Here is a 23,536-nt window from a genome sequence, read left to right as displayed (position 1 = left end):
GGTAAGATAACTAGTGGTGACATCTAAACTAAGGAACTAGAAGAAAATTCACACATCTCAGAGCAAGTCCTTCACACTGTATTTGGGCAGAAACACGCTGTATTTAGAACTTTCTTCATTCTGCACCAGTACTTATGCTGCCTACTAAGGAGTCAGTTCTCAAGCATGACTTTCCTGTAGTTGAGTATGTAAGCAGAACATATTCATACTGGATGTGACTAAGTGCTAAGCTTTCACACTGCAGTCATATTGACAGCCACGTAAGAATAACTCAATAATGTGTTCATGCAGAAAGGTAACACTAATACTGAAGAGCTTTCACGGAATGTAACGTCTCACATTAAAACAGACTTATCCATCATGGAAATCTAGGACACTAAATTTTGGTCAGACTTGAGGGTGGAAGAGGAGATGATGTTAAGCAAGCATTCTGCATAATGAACTTCGAACAAAATATCCAGTATAAAGGCTTGGGTAACCGCAGCCCTGGTTAAAGGCCAGATGGCTTTACTTGAAATAAAGCTTTGGTCAAGTCATCTTTCTTTTTTACATGACAACTATACTTATTAGAAAATTGGTAAATGACGAAAGAATGTGGAAAATTGATTTCCCAAATCAGCTCAGATTACATACACCAGACTGAAAATTTCAAGAACATGCACACACATGCACAAATGCAAACAAGGTGTATTATCTCACTGAGGGAAAATATTTATGATGAAATACTGGAGGTTTTCATGTGCGTTTTGTATACACTCCACACAAGTGAAAAATACCTAGCTATTCAACATGGCAAGGAGAAGACAGGCTTAGGTTTAGTTGCCACTATCTTCTACTAGTTTTTTGGTAATTCTAAATAAAGCATACACATGTACTATCTCTTACCCTGCTCTAGGAAACACACAGTTATAACCATTTAAATATAAGGAAGTTTCCAACTATTTTTTTGCATTTTAAGTCACCTCCAGTGGCTACCACAGCAGGCTGATGACTTCCATGGAATTCATTATAGTGTATATTCAGGTGTCAATCTTGAGTAAGGATAACGTTCACCCAATTTGATTTGCATAGTTTTGGTTTTAGTAGTGATATTAAACAAGCAGCAGACAGTACCTTTGCTTACTAACACATTTGGAATTTTAACTGAATACAAAAAAGAAAAGTAGTATTGAATTTCTGCCCTCTGTTTTAAGACTAACATTGCTAGTGCTAGTCTCTAAGGAACTGTGAACTATTTTTTTCTGCTGATAAAGACTTCATAAGGTTGTAACATCAGTTCTTAGTACCTTCCAATTTGGTCCCAAAGGTCCTCTCTTCGTCTTAACCGACTGGAATAGCGCAGGGTCTTCATCAGCTTTGTAGTCCTATAATATAAAAAAACCCCGAGAGTCAGAAAAAAAAACAACCCAGATTCAATATCCCACTGTATTAAGCTTCTGTTCAAGACTACCAAATTGATTCTCCTGAGTGGTCTGGAGCAGGATGGGTGGAGTTAGTCTGACTTAAGTTTGTGTTGAATACTCCATCACACCTGCTCATTCACTGCCTATCACCAGTGGTACCCATTATCTGTTTGTGCTACGACAGCACGCCAGGGCTGCCTTCTAGGTCAGAATTTCCTTATGCTACGCACTGTGCGACATAAGCACTACTGTATCGGTTTTGTAAACTTTTGAGGGGAAGAGAAAGCAAGAATATAGAAACTAGTGTGCTAACATTATCCAAGCTGCAACATATGTCCACTCCTGAGAACGCAGAACAGAAAGGGAAGAAGGCATAAGCGAACTAACTTGCAAAATTAGAAACTGCAAAATCTCAACCTGTGAGACACATCACCAGGCTAAGCACAGAAAAGGCACGCGGCAGCAGTCTGAGCGGCACTGCTTTACAACAGACATCACTGGTTACCAAGTCACATACAGTGGGGAAAAAAGCAAATATCAATAGAGTTGAAAGATGACAAATGCTTCCAACATATGGATTTACTTAATTTTACTGACGAGGGGTATGAAAATGATTATTAGATGAAGATGCTACTTTGGAAATTAGGAAAGGGTTAGAACCTCTGACCTCGGTAGCTGAGAACACATAAGGTTTACACAATGTATGAAAAACACCAACCTAAGAATACCATTACACCCATGCAGCCAAGCAGAACTGTGAAAGTTTAAGTTACTTTAAAGCAGAACAAATGCTTGGTGGGCGCTACAGAAAAGCCCAAGAAAGTTTAGCAGAATTTAACGTCTCATTTTTAAAAACAAATTTCAATGAGGACAAAATTTACAGAACACAGAGTGAAAGAAATACCGCCAGAAAAGTAGCTACTGGCATTCGCCCCCACTCCTGCATCAGAGTTGTCACAAGGGATCACGTTTGTAAACTGCTTCTAAGATGAATTAAAACTAAACCTTCACCTTTCTAATGCATCCTCCTATATTCAAAATTAAATATTAGCAGCAGCAAGATAGATGTAAATTAAAAAATGGCTGAGTATTAAAACTGAAAAATCGAAGTTTCTTCTGAGCCATAGTGAAATCATCTAACTACCTCTCCGCTGCAGAAGCAGTGTGTTTTGGAGAACTGGTTTTCCCTAGGCGACTGAGTTAACAAAGTTCTTGCAGACAAAGGCATGAACATAAGCACATGTAAAATAAACCCAAACACCGTAACATTATAGGGCAAGAATTGTCAGACGGAGTTATACAGGAGACCACTCTAATCTAATATTCTGTCTTAGCGGCCAGTAACAGACGCTTCATGGAAGGATGCAAATAACCCAAGACAGAGCTGTCAATCCAAGCAGCAAACAGTTTGGTCTTCCCTATTCTGTGGGCTTTTCTTCTGGAAAGGATATAAACTCTTCTGTTATAGAGGATCATATAACTGGGTATTCTTCTCCACTTTTATTCTTGGCTTCAGTTGCACCTTGCGGTAATTAGTGACTAATGAATTATGAACTGTGCAAAAGTATTTCCCTCTCCCATTGTTCTGAAGGGATTTCATATTTATTCTCCAGGAAAATCCCAAACGAACCTGGGAAAAACAATGCACACGAAAGAATTCCAACCAACTTTCCTCAGCCCTCCCAAAACAGCTCCATTTCCCCATTTTTCACATTTAACTCATGTAACTTGAATTTAACAGATGGTACTAGTGCATATACAATTGAGGAGCTATTATATGAATTCATTGTTTCAGCTGTCAGAAGGATTGAACATCATGTGTAACATGCCAGTTTTCAAATCTAGATTCTTCCATTAGCACGGAGGAACGAAGGCTACTTCTAGACTGAAATTCCAAATCCACAGAGCAAGGCTATACAAATTAGTTGTTAATGCTTTCATAACCATTTTGACATTTACAATGCACTTTTTGCAAGCTAGATGGAACTGGGAAATCCAGGAGGTCCTCTCAGAGGAATCTGATTTCATTAACAGAAAATCAGCTCTTATCCTTTGATACTTTCTTCTCCACAATTTTTTCGCATTGTTCCCAGTTCTTTTAACGTACCTACCTACACTACGTATTAAAATAGGCTGAAGAAACAGTTTAATAGGTTTTTTTTTTCCCCAGCCATTCTGTAATTAATATATCTAGAAAGCATTAATAGGTATTCAGATAAACTTCCATATTAAGCATTCAAATTTATACTTTAAGAATTAAGCAAATACTTCCTAGAAACATCTAAGTGAGTCAAAAGACATTCAATCACATTGCTAATCAACGTTTTATGAACTTTCACAAAATAGTATTTTCCTCTATTTCTCCCTCTAAACTGAAACAATATGTTTATTTAAAGAAGCCAAATAATAGCTAGCCAACTTTAGCAGGGTGCTCCCACAGGTACTAAGATAATACTTTATCTACCTCACGGGGACAATTTGAGGAATCAGCATAAGCACTGTACATTAACATTTAAATTCAGCAACACTTACATTTAAGTCCACTCGAATTATTATAATTGCAGAAAGACTAACAGCAGTATTTATCATCTGAATTTTAGTAAAAACCCACTTACTTATGATTTTACTGGAAGAAAGCACATGTCCTTTTTACAGACATCAAAAAGAGCAAATATATTCCTTCATGTATGATAGCTTCAGCACACAGTATACAGCCCCAACTCTCAATTACTGCTGCATGTGAGCAATAGCACTGAGCAAAACAGCCTGCTGGCTTTGTTCGCAGCCTGCCTCCTCCAGGAAACCAATGGGGGAGGCGAGCAGAGGGTGCACAATTTACAGTGCTTGCCACCAGCTGTAGACTTCTGATCTCATTAGTTATTTCCAAATACTGTGGGTGAAGACAGCTGCAACCTACTTGAATCCTCAGGTCCTGCATATTCTGGAGGTTGAATGCGATACACATTTCCACCCACCCCCCAAATCCTTGGGTGGAAACAAAAAAAAGGCATTTTCTTTACAAGTAAATCACCTTTAAGAAATATATGTAAATACTACAGCAGAATATTTTTATAGAAATATATTTAATGTTTTAAATTACTGATTATGACTGCCTTTTAACAATTTCACTTGAACACTGGATGGAAGACACTGAGAAAAGGATCAAGCTATAGGAATGGATAAACAATTTTCCAATAAACATTTTGTTCTAGATAACTAGTTCCTGGCACGAGTATTGCTGCCATTTTGGGGTAGCGATGTGCTAAACAGAACCACAAAATACAAGAGCTTCCATATTTCAGTGCCAGTTTTGTAAATAAAAGCAGGTACTGCATTAGAGACAACCTTGAATTTCTTAGTTCGATTGTCTGATTATCCTACCAAGGTAGAGCTCACACGCTCCTACCGTAGTGGTGTAGGGCATATGGATATCCATACCACATACTTCATTTGCACTAGCAATACCCAGAGGATGCTGCCTGGCCTGCTGTCCCAGCTGTAAGCACAGTCTAGCAGCATTGTATGGCATCATGTTTAGGATGTTCTCATAGTTGAAGAGTATCTCCATGCTTTCTTTAGAGGGAAAAAGAAGAAAGTGCAATAATTATAAAGAGATTGCTGTCGTGCTTCCATGGATCACTACAAAGCACAACAGACCAAACCTAAAAGCAATAGAAGGCCAATACCAAAATGAGCCCAACATATGTAATATACTGGGATATTAGGAAACGAGGAGAGAACATAACACAAAATATCTTATGACACTAAAATTCTGCAGTACATCTGTATTTTGAATATTACATTTATTTTTGGTACCCTTTTCTCTAGAATACATTAGAAGTGGAAGAGATACAGAAGACAGCAAGAATGATTAATTATGGAACCAATTCCATTCAAATAACAAAGTAGACCATGAATCTTCAGCCTGAAGAAAACATGACTGAGAGGGATAAAATACAGAAATCTGTAAAACCAGAGAGGGAATATATGTAGCTAGGGGTTGGAGCTAGTACAAACTGAAAACCATAACCAGATAAAACTGTCAGCAATCCCAAACAAAAATTTTAAACAACTTTCAACACAAATACAGGCAGAATACTGCCAACTCCACCAGTGGTCAATAATGATCAAGAAAGAAAGAAGGCACAGGCATCTTTTAGAAGGGAGTGATTTTCTGCAAATCTTTTGCTGAAGGAAAATTAATTCCCTTATGATAGGCAGTGCTTGGCTGAGCCCATGTGTTTGTGCTGCAACAGCAACATGTTTCTAGGCCATAAAACTTCTTTTCCAAACTGTTCACTAGAAGGACAGATAAGCTGCGGTTCGAACTCCTTACTAAAGCTACAGTATGCATCCTCATGTAGAGTGGGATGTAATTTGGACTGTTTCTTTACGAAGGCACACCCTGCAGAGATTTCTCTACATAACTGTCAGAGAAAGATTACACCAGACAACACAGCTCATCAGCACTGGATTTACCACGGAAAGCCCCAATTAGAGAATGCAGCAAACCACTCTTTTTACCAACAACCATCTCAAATTAAGTGCAACCCCTATCATTAAAACAAAAAAATAAAACTCGATTTGTTAGTCAATGCTATACTTTAGGAAAGGCAGTACAGGGAATTAGACTATTGCGAACAATTTTCTGACCCATGAAACAATCTGGGCTGCAATAACATGTGGAGGCACCAAAATGCATAAAAAGATAGAAAGCAGAACATCTCTTCCCTAAGTGGAAAGATAATAATAATAATACAGTATTGCAGAGATGGTGAATTTGTAATATTATTTATGTTTATACTACTTATATTTTATCATTTAAACACTTATTTCACATGATATTATATAAATTTATTTATTATTTAGAAATCATAATTGTTATGTTTATGTTATCTGTCACGCCTTCTGGTTCCAGTTAGACAACACTGAATGCAATTGCTGCCTAACTAGCCCTTCCTCCACCTGTGCCGCTTGGGAAACAGGGGGAGTAAGCAGCAGAGTGGAGGTTTTCACCTTCCTTAACATCCAGTGTTGATCGCTACTGGAAAAAGCACGCTGTTCTGGTCCAACCTGAAAAGGCCAATGCCGGTAAGAAAAATCCACAGGAGACTGGATGAATCACTCTGCATAAGGTTATAAAGTGCACGTATTTTGACTGGGTGACATTACTTGTAACTAGATTGTACCTTTGTACTAGCTTGTAAGAGTCAGCACAAAATCAGTTTCAAAGACCAAAACTCCTTCACTCTAAACTTGTCATCAAAGTAATTGCTATCACTCTTTACAGTCCTTAGTATCCAGTCACTGGGACAGACAGGAAGAGTCAACGTACTCTGACAAGCTTACATGGGACTAACACATGCCTCAGCACCAGCAAGATAGCCAGGGTTAAACACACCCCAAAGATGAAACGCCTCAACTCACTACAAGTTGCCATAAGGCACTGTCAAAAATTTGCAATAAAATGTTCCCAAGCATGCTTATAAATATAGAAATTTATCTGATCTACTTTCCTTTGTAAGCACTACAATGTGAAATCTACATAAAATATTAATTAAAAAACCCAAAACTTAAGAAGTCAGCACCCTTGCTTGAAAAAAGCTAAACAAACGTCAGAAAACAAGGCTTTTTCTCCACCAGAAAGACAGCTTCCACATTCAGTATAAAGCAGAAGTATAAGTGGCCTTGCCACATGATTAAAGTGAAATATACTTGGCGATTTCTACATTTGCATTGCAACTCCCTTCCTGAAAAAATAAAATAAAGAAACAAAGCAAAAGTATCAACAAACATCACTATTTCCAAGTAACACTGTTCATCCAAAATCCTCTGAAACTTTAATATTAAAAATCGCATTCATTAACAAAACCTGTGGTATCTTGTACCATAAGTACTTCATACCTGTATGTTACGGTATATACCACACAAGCTTATAGAAACGCACTGTAGGATGCAAATTTTCAAATACACAACAATCAGAAAACTTGCTAAGGTAAGAACTTTGCTTACATATGCAAACTTTTTTTGGCATTTAAACTCACCTACATATGCAACTTTGATCTGCCCGTTTTATGTTGTGGCATTGTTTGACTGGATACTCTAGGGACACCCAAGTCCACATGATACGACGTTATCTGCCATCCTACCTCTCACTGCACAGGGACATAGGTAAAAAGCAACTGTGCTCTTGCATTTAGGATCCACATATAAGCAAAGCTGGAAACACTGGGAAAGAATGTTATCTATGAGTAAAATATAGGAGTGAAAACAAAAATTCAAAGAAAATAGATGAGTCATGGTAATGTTTTCTGTGCTAGAGAACACATACAGAAGCTTTGAACCAAGACCCTTCAGGACTCAGTTAACCCAAATCCTGTTAAGGACAGAAAAAAAAAAACCTGTCTAGATTAAAGTCTAGATGGACAAGAGAGCATTGTAGGAACTCTTCTCAATACACAAACCCTACCAGCATGCAAGGAAGAAGACTGGACTAGAGCCAAAGTACAAATAAACAACAGTTCTTTGCAGAGTTTAAGGAAAATATCTCTGCAGCAAGAGCTTAACTCCTGACAGCAACAAGTCCTTCTTAGGAAGAAAAACAGGCGGCTGTTGGAACAAGTATTACAGCTAAAAAATCCTGAAGCCCTCTTGAAAGCTAGACAGGCAAAACATCATTATGCAGCAGCATAACAATATAGAGGAGCTAAAAACCATTTCAAAGAAATACACAAATATCGTTTCATAGGCAGTTTCTGCTCAAAATCTCAATATAATATGCATGAACGCAACAAACCATTATAAAGAATTATCTAGAGAGACTGTGAACCACATACAATAAAGTAATAATCGCAACAAACCCAGAATCCAAGTGCTTCTTTAGAATTCTCATTCTCATTTATAAGACCTGCTAAAAGTAGTAACAGTACTGCTGATAGCTCATAGTTCACTCTACCAAGTAGTATTAAACTTGAATGCATATATACAGGACAGAATGACTTTAAGAAAACTTTCGGAACCTAACATAAAAATGATACAAGTCTGATGTCTTACCTGCAAATTCATGAAAAAAGCTTCCTGAACACCGAGTGGCATAAGACTAACTAGGCAGGTGGACACAATTTCTGGCTTTTCAACTCAATATTGCATTAGTTTTTTAAACAGGAGCACATACCTACTATCAGTGTTATTTAGCAGAAAACACACATAAAGTTGACTATGGAAGGAAACACATAGTAGCACTTTTCTCCAGTATGATCCATAGCTCTGTGAATAGTCGTTCACAGCACAATAAAAGACCAAAATCAGGTGGATCAAAGTATGTCATATTCCCAATTCACTGCATGACTCTCAAGTCTCATAACTGAAACAATCACCAGCACTACTGTACACTTAACTGATAGGCAAGAAAAGCATCGCTCATTTTGGGTAGGTTTAGCTAAATGGCTTTTAATAACAAATGTCTTACAGTCATTCCCATCTCCTGAAGAGTCCTGTAGCTACAGGACAGCTATCAGGTGAACTATTCCCTGAAGTCACCTTTGAAAGAATGCCAAGGTTCAAACAAAAAATAAAATCAGCCTTGTTAAATTAGCACAGACGTACACTGCAGTGTTGCGCTATGTACGAGAAGTTAAAGGTATTACAAGAAAGTCTGGAAGATATGAAGTTTTATAAGCACCCAGGACAGTATGAAAAAAGCCTTAGTTAGGGGACAGAAAACAAAGAGGGGAGGAAAACACTAGTAAGCTAGAATACATAGGTCGTTCTACGGGATGTGCAGTTTAAGATGCATACTTAAAACAGCAAGCCACGGGCACTACTGAAGGAATTAAGCAAAATTCAAAGCGTGTACAAGTTATTCTATTTTCTAAACCAGTAAGTAACATCCGAATATGAAGAAAGGCTGTTTCTGTAAGCAGGCTGAAGATTGGGAGAAAGTAACAGGGCCATCTAACAATCACCTGGGCAAACAATCCTTTGCATCTTTATTCTAAAGAAGTACTGGTGGAGGTCGAACCGTTCATCTACTCAAACTCAGTAATTCAGACAAGCCTTTTTCGATAACACAAACATCCAAGGCAAAGCGGAAAACGCACTCTGGGGCAAAAAGTCAGGTCTGTAGCAGTCAGTCTGTTTTCCACGTATCTCTGGATACTGACACCTCAAAGAGCCCTGGTGACCAGGGACACATCCATAGGGTCACTTTCAGGGTGTGCTCTGAGCACCAGACACTGTCATTTTGGATGCCTGAATCCTGATCACTAATGTATTTTTAAACAAGTCAGGGACATTACAGGATCCACAATCCCCTGATCTCTCAAGTATTGTAAGTCACTGGGCTTTCCTCAGCAGCAGCTATAATAAAAAGACTGACCACTCCATACCCACAGCTGTTGTAGCATTCTTCAATACACAGTAATTTTGTAGGCCAGACTGTGAACACCTAAGGCAGTTTGACAGTGGAGCTTCACAAGACTTGAGAAACAACTGCTGAAGAAAGATATGACCACATGATCCAAAGTCATCTAGTTATCATCCACCAGCTGAGCACCAGTAGTGGTCCATACATGCACCTCACCTGGACACCTGCCTCACCTGGACACCAAAATGAAAGAGCCCTGCAGAACTGAAGTCCAACAAAAACCCAGTTTAAGTCAATAGGGCTTTCTCATGCTTCTTCAAGAAGAAATGTTCTTGATTTTTTAAAAGAAACTAAGAGGTATATTCTGATCCTTTTGCTAATACACAAGAGTCAACTTTATGACCTAGATAAGATGTTCCAAGACCGTTAGCAATAAAATGCATGACGATACTAAGCTTCTGGACTAATTATATGGACTTTTTAGATGCCTATCACAATAAATTAAGTCCAAAATGGGAGAGATCCACCTATCAGAAAAACAGCTCTTTCACTCAAGAATCTTTTAACACTCTTTTACAGAGTACAAAAGAAGAGCATTTCCTGTATTCCATTATATTTCTTCAAACTGTAAAACAAGGGATAGTACTTACTACACAGCACATAGAAATCCTGTATCTCTAGTACTTAATGCATGCATTAACTAATTTGACTGATCTGTATAAAATTGTATTTTTAGAGCTTTGTTTCAAGTAATATAATGAAGATTCCACTACGACCTAGAACAAGAGTTTTAATTTCTTCATTGTACAAAAATAGCTATAAACCTGATTTCAATTTCTTTGTTTGCACTCCACTCTACTTTCTTACAAATTGTTTCCAAAAATGTATCGTCTTGTGATGTTAATTGAGTGTTCACTTCTGCTTACTCTTTAAAAAGCTCTACTCTCCTGGGAAGTGATTTTTATATACAAATCATATAAAGCTACATAGATTGTATGCTGGAGATGATTAAGAGAGGGCAGGGTTAAATTTATATCTAAAGAAAGCCACAGATGTCGGCCAAATTATTTCTATACATACTTAAACAAGCATGAGTTAGCATATGCATGCCATTAGTATCTTAAAGAAATTTACTATTTTTATATTTATGCTGATTGTAGTTCTGAAACTAAAGTAACTGCCACACTACAATGGGTTGGACAAGGTTCATTCACTGAACACAAGGGTAAATCTTGAATATATGAAAACTTTTATCAAAATTGCTGGATCTTATAAACGTAGTTCCATTCTTTCAGTCATACTGTTATCCAAGATAGTACATTTGCGTTGCTTTTCCAGGCAAAACTATGACTGAGAAAATAAATGTACAAATAAAACTTTCCTTCAGCAACACTGACTATTCCTTTTCCCTAAATTATTAGCACATCAAAAAACCCACCCAGCCACTTAGAATGATAATTCCCAAACAACAAGCATTGAAACATTAAAAAAAAAAAAAGGCCATACAATGCACATGATGTCAGAAACTACCCAACAGAGTGAACTAGTGACTGCTCTAATATCACTGAACAAAGATGAAAAAACTGTCGGAGAAGAACCTCTGGACAAATAGAATACATGGAAAACAGCTAATGCTTTCATAGGGGACATTTACTTTCCAAAACCAGCAGCCTTCTCTGAAGGCATAAAGTAAGCATGTAGATGAGGGCAATTTTGTTACTATGACGTAGCTGAACTTCCAAAAAAAAATATTCCTGAAGTTCCATTATCTAAACTTCATAAAGACATTAGCATAAATGGAAAATCTTTCTCATGGAGTCACAAGCAGTAAAGAGAGAGAAAACAAAGGCCAGAAACTGCAAATTTTCATAACAGAAGAGACTGCAATTGTGGGTCCCAGAGAATTTCTGCTAACTAATCCTCAACTGTCTAGGAAAGGGGGCAAACAAGTGGAGTGGAAAGGGTGTCAGCCTACAGATAACTCAGAGTTATCAAAGTTTGCATAAAAGTTTGAATACAAAGTCAGTCTTTGTTTAATAAAGTCAGGACTTTGCAAAACTGAATTTCTGGGAGATGAAATGGAAATGAAAATTTGAATCACATGGTGAAAATTAGTCCCAGGTATTCCTGCACAATGATGGGCTATACCGTGAGTTTGAATTTGAAAATATTTGCTCAAAATATTTGCTTAAAAAGTAAATGGTGTTAGAAGTTACTAAAAAAAGAAAGAGAATGTAGAAACATCAGAAGAGACTTAAGACTCTGGATTAAACCACTCTGCACTCATAGTTTTGATACTCTGTAGGTCAAATACACAAAAGAAAAAAGAAAAAAAAAAGACAATAATGTACTGAAAATAGTTCCAAGGACTTCCACATACGAAATGGCTTCCACATGAAGATGGACTTAAAGATAAGGACCCTCAGCTTGGAAAGATATGCTAAAGAGGAGGAGGGGGAAGAAAAAGAAGATATGATCAAAATCTGTAAGATAAATTGTGCAGAAAATATAAATAGGAAACACCGCCACCACCCCCAATTAATTAAATTATCAGCCAGGCAAAAAAGAAGTGTTTTTTCTCCATACCGTCTAACACTCTACAGAATTCATGATACCATAAAGGTCAAAAGTATAAATGGGTTCAAAAATGGATTAGATGTGTTCATGGGCAAATAAGTGGCTAATAAACACAATTAGCTAGATATAACCACTGGCTCTGGAAGTCCTTTATTTAAAGATTGATCTTTCAGAGATATGCATCTCCCAGCTTCCAGTATTCTACACTTCCCCAAGTTTCTTATCCTTCCACAAGTATCTGCTACTGGCCACTAACAGGATACTGGGTTAGATGGATCTTTGTCCTGAGCCAAAAATAACTTCTTTTAGCGTACCACCATCTGTCAGTCTTCAGTACAAAGGAAACTGGCAATATCAAAGGCAGGCCATGTCATCTAATAGTGCAAGAGGGCATACAGCATAAGCAGCGATGTTCGCTAAGAGTACTTCAAACAGAATAAATACTTAAGTTCAACACACAGTAATAAGCACAACCCTTTGTTTACACATACTGTGATCAAGCAAGCACTCTGACAGATGACAGCACTGTAGTTGTCTGCCACAATTCCAGGCATGGAATAGGGAATGCACAACATACAATTACCTGCCAGTTCAGCTCTAAGGTCATATGGAATGTCTGAAAGAACAAGGGGCAGCAAAATGATTCCTCGCTGCATTAAAATAGGCAAGACATTTAATTTGGTTTACAGGGAGGTTCTCCAAACAATGTATTTTCACACATGTAAATCCACAGATCATCTGTTAAACATCAATTAAGCAACAGTGCAGGTTATACACCTATGTTGGTAATCAGACAGAAATTTATGAAGCAGAAACCTTTCCCCTTCACACACCACAGCCTTTGCCTTCCTTCCTCTACTTTCCTGCAAAGGAGTCCTCTCCCCACAATGCAGGATATCCAAGTATTTATTTTCAGAAAATAACAATTAGTTAGTATAAAGAATGTCTCCTTGCACAAAACAGAGACAATCAAATTTATTGTGTAAACACAAATTGGTTAAGTGTCAATATTAGTGCATACCATTTTCCTACTATCCAAAAATAAATGATTACACATAGAAGAGTCCAGCTGTTACAACTGAAGAAACCAGACAACCACCCCAGTAGATAAAGATGTGTAGAAAGCAACAGCAGTAATAACAAGGAAGTAAGACAAGCACATAATTAAGTACGGTGAAGCTGCCCTCTAAAGTTGCATAAACCAGCACCTAAAATAAACATGTCCTACCTTCTTATTCAGATCAATCATACACACTATGAAAAATTGGACATGAGCCGGCAACGTGCGCTCGCAGCCCAGAAAGCCAATTGCATCCTGGACTGCATCAAAAGAAGCATGGCCAGCAGGTCGAGGGAGGTGATTCTCTTCCTCTACTCAGCTCTGCTGAGACCCCACCTAGAGTACTGCGTTTCACTCTGGGGTCCCCAGCACAAGACAGACATGGACCTGTTAGAGAGGGTCCAGAGGAGGGCCATGAAAATGATCTGAAGGTTGGAACACCTCTGCTGTGCAGAAAGGCTGAGTTGGGGTTGTTCAGCCTGGAACATGAAGGCCCCAGGGATACCTCACTGCAGCCTTTCAATATATAAAGGAGGCTTATAAGAAAGACGGAGAATGGCTTTTTACCAAGGCCTGTAATGACAGGACAAGAGGCAACAGTTTTAAACTGAGAGAGGGTAGATTTAGATCGGATATAAGGAAGAAATTTTTTACGAGGGTGGTGAGACACTGGAACAGGTTGCCCAGAGAAGCTGTGGGTGCCCCATCCCTGTAAGGGATGGATGGGGCTTTGAGCAACCTGATCTAAGGAAAGACATCCCTGCTCATTGCAGGGAGGGTGGACTAGATGATCTTTGAAGGTCCCTTCCAACCCAAACATATGACTATGAGCTGGTTAACAAAAAGTTGACAATAGATGGGAAAAGAACAGGAACTATTACAAATATTAAATGTTGTCCTGTCAGCAAAATCTCAACACAGCAGATAAAGCTTAACTAGAAATCCCTTCATGTATTTATTTCAGTAGAATTTGATACAACCACGTTTGGGGTACCACTGTCTTTTCTGTGCAAAGTGCTATTGAAAAGGCAAGTTGAAAGTGTGCATGCCCAGCACTAAACTTTGCCACACTCACTTCTTCATCTAGCCGCCTACTTCCATCACATGTAAGCAAGCTAACACAGACTCCACACAATCCTGGTAAACACGTTCCTTCCAAATTTATACCTATGCTCTGCGTACAAATTCACCGAGTGACCATGCGCTCTTACTAATAAAATCTGTCCTTCTAAATGTTTGCTTCTTATATCAAGATATTAAGCTTCAAGTTCTCAGGGAAAAGACCACAGACTCCTATGGATAGACTTCTAGGTGTATCCAGGACATTTACACTTGCCAAAGCAATCACCGAAGACGAAACTGAAAAAGTAATATCGCAACTTTCAGAAGAGATGAGCAGTTCATGTCTTGAGAACTACTCTGATGAACAAAGATTAAAAACAAAAAAAACCCCAGGTCTAGATTTCAATGGCAAAACCTGATTGATCCTCTTGAGATTGCCATAACCCCAGAGTGACAGATGTGTGGAGGGACAGAATTTAATGTAAAGAATTTGTAACCAAGAAGTAGCAGCAGAAGCACAGGAGTAGCTTGGTGGAGACACTGTGCTCTGTCATGCAGGACAGCTGGGATAGATTCTTGCACTTGGTCTCACACACCAAAATGAGCACACAAATGCTTGCTTGATCCAACCAATTACTTTATCCACAATTAAAAGTAAAAACTACACCTGTGCCAGAAGTCTGTTGCCCTTCATGTCTTAGTTGTGCAACTAGAAGTCGAATTCTGAAGTTGTAAATGCATTTACTAAGTGTGGAACTTTGGAATGAATGATTCTATTCAAGACAATTTTCATTTATCTGTTGGGTAAAATCAATACCATTTTAATTCATTCACAATCAACACAAAGCATCAATGAAATTAGCTGCACGCTACATCCATATCCCAATAGCAGAGCATTTACTTACTCCTGGTTCTACTTGAGTTCTATCTGCAATGTCAATATGGACAACTTCAACACTCTTCCATGTGTTTGGATCTAAATTGTGCACCTGCAAAAAGAGAAAAAGGAATGATTTCCATGCTGTCACCTTACACAGTGGTGCACCTTATGCAGTACATACGCGTGCCATGGATTTTTTCTGGACTTCATAAACGCAGTGTTCTCAAAACCTATCCTTTCTTCCTCTGTCTTTCTAGAAGAGAATCATCTCAACAGTTACAGTTTAATTCATTCACTAACCAATTTTAAACCAGCACAGCACCTTCACTTCTTGTGCATTCAGGAAACTTGAATTTAAGATTAAGCTGTATTCTTCTGTCACACTTATTAGCGCTAATGAAATCAAGTTCTAATTAGAAACATTACCCATTCAGTAATCTGCATGAGCTTTTTGATCTAGAAAGAAGCTGCACAAATTCCAAAGTGCAAAGATGGCAGGTTTCAATAACCTGACTAAATCTAGTAGATTCCCTAAATCATAGGGCTGCCTTTAATATGGACCAGATGAAGTGCGTGTGGTATGAAGGTATATAAAGGTCTCAAGATGTAGTCAGCTTCACACCTGTAGTCTGTTAGGCATACCTAAACTTACAATTAGAGCAAGCAGAGCTGTCCAAGAAATACTCTCCTTCTCTGTAGCACATCCAGTGCTACCTACAGTTCATCCAACAGAGAAAATATACTGACAGCTATTCCTTTGTGGATGGTTTATAAATATGTTTGTCCCATAGATAAAAAAATCTCCTGAAAGAGACCTGTGAACTGAATCAACTGTCTAGGGAGGAAAACAAGAGTATTGCCAGCCTGGAAAATTTACAGAAGCAGCTTCAATACATAACTCTACAGAACTGTACACAGATAAACTCCAATAGCCTTGTGAAACCTGTTTTCAAACAAACTTGTCAGCCTAAGTAGCACTAACATGCCTAAGGTAAAAGAACAGGAAATTAAAAAGAACTTACTGAAAACCTGTTTAAATATTTGGGTGAGAATCAAGCATCTGCATTGACCTCAACATAAAAAATGGAAACCTTTTCTTGTTCTTGCATCTCGTGAGGTGAGACAGCTTGACCACCTTAGAAGGATTTGAATAATGCTTTTCTTGTTTTACATTAATCACTGGCAGGGCTTTCACTTTATGCAGTAATTATCCACCATTACCAGGTATAGAATACTTTATCTGGATGACTACGGGTTGAAAATGTTGCTAATGCTTGGTATTCAAACCCCAACTCACGTTCTCTGATGTCCCCAAATCTGGTTTATGCCAGGTCTCAATTTTTATGAAGAAGTCATCTTTCATGTATTCATTCTGTAAGAATTAAAATCAAAAAGCATGAGTCTGATTACACCTCTCTGCTTAAAATTTTAGATAAATGGTATTTACATATAAGTCACTACTAAGCCTTGACTAGCAACACATTCTATTTAAATTATAAAAGAAACAGCCCTCTTACCTACACGCAGAAGTAGGTACCATGAGATAACTAGTATCTAAATCTTAAGTATCAGCTACAGCAGTAAGTACTAAATTAAACCCAGTCATGTTTGAGAAATCCAACTCTAACTTTGTGCGTACAAATAGAAATAATACTGTCACTTACCATCCTTCTTCCTCAACCCTGAAATTCTTTACCTCTATGTTCAAGTAATTTTCACATTATTAATACTGCAGTTAAGACAAAACAACTAAAATACATTTGCTTGAAATTTTTAATAAATGAGACTGTTCTGAGAGGCAGGGGTAATAGCCAATAAACATTGGATGTTCCTGTACAGCACAATTATGATCATAAAGGTCCAGCTACCACTAAATTGTATGTCTAAAGACTAGCACAGAACACTTCTAATTTCAGAAGTAAGAAAGCATACACCAGCGTGTACGCGTATCACGATGAGTCAAGCTAAACAGTTTACAAACTCATTTGTTACTCCTTATGTTGCATCCACCTAGTAACAACCTAAATCAAGTTTGCAAGTGAGCAGATAAAGCAATTTAACATTAAACTTATAAGCTTCCTTAAACAGGTCACCAAAATATATACATGGGGAAATAAAATCTTAATGATCACATCTTAAAAAACAAAAACCCCCAAACCACCAGCTACGATGATCCATTTCGATCCTCAGTTAACCCATTTTAACTGAGGCAGGATTTCACTTTACCAAAATGGGATTTCAGACAGTTAGGGACTGATTTTATTTCATTGCTCTTCCTGCATTTAAGAGTGTAGAAACCTCTGATTTGGCTTTTTTTTTTTTTTCTTTTTTAGCATTTATCTTACCAGGACAGACATTATGCAGCTGTAATGGTAAGTAAAGGTGTAAAAGAAGATGTAAAAAATGAAAGCATTTCTCCGACAAATTACAGTTCTTTCTAATTATAGCCAAGTACAGACAAAGTAACAAGGAGCTCTATGCCAGGAACCCTGGCAAGGCATATATAAAAGGTTGGAGCTAGCTTGCTAGAGTCAGAGTCAATTGTAGCAGTAGTAACAGATAAAATATATTTCAAAAAACCCAACATAGGACTGATAGTAATTCAAATACTCACGGTCACAACTGGTCATTGGAAACACACGCAATGAAAATGAAAAGGAAACACAAAGTGCTATTAGATACAATCGTTTCTGAAAAGTCTCACATATAATGACTGCTTCACAGTACAAGAAATTTAAAATTAGTCTAAGCATTTGTGTGCATCAAGTTAGCAGAGTTCAGCAGACTTTGACTTGCTAGCCTTAACTTCAGAAGTTCGTTATAAGATACTTCAAACTATTCAACAGAAACACAAAAGAAATAAAGCCTAGTCTTAAAACTTACATAATTAAAACTATTAAATTAAAGCAGTCACCTTATTCTAACTGACTATGAAGAATTAAATTATTTTCAAACAGGCTCTGTTCTAGACCTTAAGAGAATCACCTCTTCAGTCTTACCCTACGGACACTGGATACTAAGACTCTGTTGGAACCAGTAAACTGGTCCGTTGAGGTTGCTCTTCAGAAGCAGCTCTCCTTTTCAGAAGAGGAGATCTCACAAACGCAACATAAAATTTCAAATATATTTTCCACTTGATGGCACCCTCTTTTCTCCTAAACCATTTAAGACCATCACTTGACCGAACACTGACAGCAAAACACACAGTGGGAGACCTACTTGTTCTACAGTAGGGATACGCGTTCCAAGCCTTCTCGTGGAACACTAGGGAGCCTTCTGGAGCAATCATCCTTACAAAACCAGGAACTTTACTGTGAAAAACAAGCATTGACAACATTTTTAAAATTTTTGCCAGCTGAAATTCCTCATTGATTTCTTCCACTCTAATAAGAAAGACACATTCTACCTAAGCACTTTAAAAGTTACGATGTACAAGTTATCCACAGTTAAATATGCAGGAACTCCAACAATGTTACTGATCACAAACTAATTAAGAAAAAAAATGGGGAAGGTAATAATAAGATAATTGAGAGTGAGCTAAAAATAATTTTGGAAGCACAGTGATCACTATGAAAGCTGTGCTTTCTTTTCTCTTCAAGAACAGCAGAGAACTATTGAAGGAAGGCACTGCCCAAGAGATCTCACCTCCAAACTCTCTAGCAAAACTGCAGGTTCATCAGTAAGCAAGCCTGTACCTGGGCCTGCAGCCTGGATGGAAGGCCATTCAATGATTTCAGCCATGCCTGAAGAGGAAAACTGCAGCCAACTGCAAACGTATTCAGTTCTTCAACTTTTTAGATTTTTTTTTTCCCCAATTATAAACATTTGGCATACTAATCCTCACAACTTGGCAACATATTACAAATTCTAACAACATGGCTGCCTTCATGGTATTGCAGCCCTCTGGAAGTAACATCGACTGTTAATCCCTAGAGGTTCAGACCCCATTTGGGTCAGTTTTCCAAATAACTCTGGCTTTACCCACTTTGCAATGCATGTAACTTCTGAAAATATTCTTTACCTTACTCATTCTCTCCCAGAACAACATTACCCTACCACACCACAAGAACTTGTGTGATGCCTTCTACAATGTTTTTAAAGAGCATTCAGGCAATAAGAACTCCTTAAATACCAGATCACATAAAAACATTCTTCCTTTATAATACAATAACCGTTCTCCTTCTCTCTATCCTTCTATATCAACACCCCTGTCCTTTGGGCTCTCCTACAAAGCATCTGTGATACCAACCCATCATTTTGGCTATATACTAAGAACTCAAATTATTTCTACTTAGAGATGCATTTGCCTATTCACAGATCGGACATTTTGCATGGTTCTCCATTACTCTATCCCACATATTTAAAATCCACTGTATTTCACATGTCTTCCCACTGACCAGAGCATTCATGCACAATTCGGCAAATTAAAGAGTGGTAGAAAGACACAAGTAAGTAACCCAGAACAGTGAACAATGGAAGGCTGCCCTCACTCTTAAACATTTCTCGCTCAACACCAAGTGACCATAATATGTATCAATGTTTTTCTCACCTCTTTAAATGATAGATTTTGTGAGTATATTGTCCCTTCTCGCCATCCTTTTCATAAGGCTCGTTTTTTAAGACTTGAATTCCTTCACCACCTCCTGTTTCATTTTTGCTAGCTTCTGCCACAGAATAAAGTTGCCCAACTTGATACTGAAGTCAAGAGAAGAAAAATTTCAGTACTAAAGTTAACCAAAACTTTTAATGCATAAAAAATTTAAATGTTTCCAGTGAAAATTTGGTAGTACAAACAAAATTATCAGGATAGTAAAATACACCATATAAAAAATATTTAGTAAAATATGACAATCTGCTGGCAAAATTTATCTGTAGTTCACAAGCACCAGGTCTATACTCAGCTTGTTTCACATTAACGCAACACTTTGGTATAGCATACCAAATACGTTATTCTTCAATTTTCTTATCCTAAAAGCAAGGTATATATGTTGTTCTTAATTGTAGAAAAGAAATATAATTTTTAGTTTACAAGATTTTGAAATGACTGATTTCCAGCCCTGAGCCTCCCAAATTCATACTTTTAACCAACCAGATACTGCCCTCACAGGACCCATAAAATGCAAACTGTAGAAGAAAGCAAGCGTAACATTTTCCCTCAGAAGTATGTTTAGATATCCTATTATGACTTTCATTTAAATGTGTCTCAGTGCCATTTAAATTGCTGGCTTCAGATCTTGGAAGATGATTCTTACCTTCGCCTTTAGGAAAAGGCTTGGAGTCACTCAATGCCTTGATCAGCAGGAAAACTCTGCTGCAGTGCAGAATTGCACAACTTTCTTTTCTTGCTTGTAAACCATGGAGTGGCTCAGAAACAACTAAAGGTTCTTTGCCCGTAGGCATTTGCCTCCTTTGAAATCCACTGATCTGCAAGAGGTTAACTCTGCTTGACTGCTGCCTTACACACGTGGTAACTTACCTGTCACAGACTGGGCGCACAGCACAGGAAGCGTTTAAATCTGACTAGCCTGGATCCAAATAAGACACTAACATCTTCCCACCCATCACCCCAAAACAAAAGCAGGTAGGATGAGGACATACCTCTTGCACTGAGCAAGGTAAAACCACTCGGCTGAAAGAGGAAAAGAGCAAATTCAACAAAATTAGTAATTAGGCTTCATCTGCAGATAACAGATATAAACTGTAACAAAGACATTCAAGAAGGAAGCGTCAAAATGAGTTAATTCAAGTTTTCTTTTGCTCTGTGACAGTAAGGCTGCATGGATATAATGCAACAAACCCAGGTAAAATTCAGTGACAGATATGTTACAAAAGGAAAAAAAAGGGGAAGAATGTTAAGTTTTCTTTTGCTCTGTGACAGTAAGGCTGCATGGATATAATGCAACAAACCCAGGTAAAATTCAGTGACAGATATGTTACAAAAGGAAAAAAAAGGGGTTAAGAATGTTAGAAGCTGCAGAGAAGAGCCAGGAAATCTAGGATCTACTTCCAGCTCTGCCATAACTTTATGTATTGTACTGAAGTTGTTTAAACTTTGAGGCATGAGCTTTTTTCATGTACACAGTAAGCAGTCCCGTCTGTACAATTTTAAAGGAGGACAAATGCGCAGGCCCTCAGAGCCTACAAATGAATTCTGGCAATCACAGCAGTTATGAATCATTTAAAAAGCAACCACAGCTCATATCCCATTTAGGTGGCAGAAGCAAGTGTGTTTTAGGCAAACAGTTTAGTTCTAATACAATACACGGTACAGTTAACAGCAACGTCAGGGGATGCAGAAGTTGATTTTTCACAGCAACAGTACACTGCACAGACAGTCTTTTTCAGTTTCACCTTATATAATAAAATGGGCAAAAACGATGCAAATAGTTATTGTTGCAAAACATCATAGAACAACGGCATTGTTCCTAGGGCTTTTAAGTGATGTTACCTCCTTTACTGAAAACCTTATAACCATTAAGATTCAATGCAACACAATCCTCCTGAAAGCATGAATATAAATTAAGCCTGTCCACTGTTCTAGAGAGGAAGAAAGTTCTAGTTAGCTGATTCAACTCTTGCTACCTCCTGCTGTGTCCGCGCTTTGTGAACACTGAGTTTGATATGTTTTTGCTTAGGTACTACTACGAAAATGACTTCAGCAGCTTGAGTGCCCTGCACCTCCCCTGCATGGCAGAAAATGCAGCAGCCTTGAGAAGACAAAAACGATCCCCCTTGCGGATCAAATTCAGTCTTGCAATTTCCATGCAACTTCTTTATCCCTTAGTAGATAAAGATTTTTCTATTTTAGTCTACTATGTGCCTCGCTAAAATAGTTTTATTTAAACTGTGAAACCTTCAGAGAGAAACTGAGAAAAACATAATCAGCCTCAAATGGTGGCAACTGTCAGGCTGAAAGCAAAGCCTGCATCCAAACACAGAATGGCCAAATGGCTGTCAAAATAAAATTCCTATAAGGAGCCCTATTATATCACATTTTACCTGATAAAAAAAGTCCTTAAATTGTTTTTAAAGCTGGCTAGCAAGACCAACAGAGACAGAAGACACCTGTCTTGGCATTACCAAATACTGACTCAATACCTAGAGAGAACGCACTCGTGGTTTGCAAGGCAGTATAGGAGATTTTTGGGCAACTTCAGCTTTAGTCTTTAAGAGGATAGTATGTAAAATAGGAGTATAATCAGGAAAACACAGCAAATGTACAGGTACAAGGAAAGGTGAGGAATTAAACAAAAGAGTTGTAAGGAACAGGATTTTTTGAACTTAAGAATGATGACAGACAAACGATGCAATAATTCAAAAGAGCTGAGTAGCAAAGAAATCTGATGAGAACTTATTTGTAAGTACACAGCCCACCATTATCTTGTAGGAAACGCAAGAAAGGCAGACAGCTATGAGGACTGGTGCAAGCTCTCGCTAAAACACAAGAAGAGCAGGACACTTGGTTCTGCATGCCTCGCTGCCGGATACAGCACCGGTACCTCGGTCCTGTCCATTTGCACCTACTCTCTGAAGTTTAAGTAAGTCTTTGACGTATCCTTGGAAGCCTGTTTGGAACCTAACAAACACATTTGCTACTATCTATTGTTTTAAACCTACAGGTCACCTTTACTACCACAGCAGAGGCTACACGTTACTAGACTTCGAGGTAATTTAAAGCCAAAGGTAGTGGTGGTGGGAGAACAAACCAGCTGGTGGTTTGCTGGCAGAAGACCTTAGAGGAAAGATCTACCCCACAACACGGAGTTCCCAGCACCACCAGAACAGATAACTGCAGAGCAATGAAGGACACTGACACCGCTCCAGGACCACCACCACTGCCGCCCGAGTTCCTTTTTAAGCAGAACGGGCTCCCGATTCAAAAGCATGTGAGACACAGCACTCACTGCGACGTCTGTCAGCTTCGCAGGGACAGATCGACATCGCCGCCTTGGTAAAACATTAGCCCCAAGTAAATGGGTTTGAGAAACTCATTGTGTGAGTGGAGCTCACATGCTCCGCGGCTGGGATTACCAGTCAGGATCACCTCGACTGCGAGCACACACGCAGGTGAGCGTGAAGTCGACGGCATGTTCACCCGGTGTCAAGCAGCGACTTAAGGCTGAAGGCACGGGCCGTGGAAGTGGTGGAAACGGCAGAGAAGCACAAGGCAGACCCGCGCCCCGGGCCGG

At 38.4% G+C, this 23,536-nt stretch overlaps 1 protein-coding gene across 1 annotated transcript in view; it reads right to left on the bottom strand.

The window, feature by feature from the left end:
- PITPNB (phosphatidylinositol transfer protein beta) overlaps window positions 1-23,536 on the bottom strand; it is a 43,075-nt gene that overhangs the window by 10,657 nt on the left and 8,882 nt on the right. Inside the window, exons 2-8 of the mRNA XM_009282826.1 lie at window positions 20,946-20,976; window positions 19,897-20,042; window positions 18,567-18,658; window positions 17,962-17,969; window positions 16,645-16,719; window positions 15,373-15,456; window positions 1,287-1,364 (exon numbers count right to left, since the gene is read on the bottom strand). Coding sequence (XP_009281101.1) covers window positions 1,287-1,364; window positions 15,373-15,456; window positions 16,645-16,719; window positions 17,962-17,969; window positions 18,567-18,658; window positions 19,897-20,042; window positions 20,946-20,976 — 514 coding nt within the window. The remainder of the gene's footprint in view (window positions 1-1,286; window positions 1,365-15,372; window positions 15,457-16,644; window positions 16,720-17,961; window positions 17,970-18,566; window positions 18,659-19,896; window positions 20,043-20,945; window positions 20,977-23,536) is intronic.

The sequence above is a fragment of the Aptenodytes forsteri genome, unplaced genomic scaffold, assembly GCF_000699145.1.
Source record: "Aptenodytes forsteri isolate BGI_AS27 unplaced genomic scaffold, ASM69914v1 Scaffold550, whole genome shotgun sequence".
In the NCBI taxonomy this organism is placed as follows: Eukaryota; Metazoa; Chordata; class Aves; order Sphenisciformes; family Spheniscidae; genus Aptenodytes; species Aptenodytes forsteri.
Note: the sequence above shows the minus strand (reverse complement) of the source record. Positions and strands in the feature narration are given on the sequence as shown.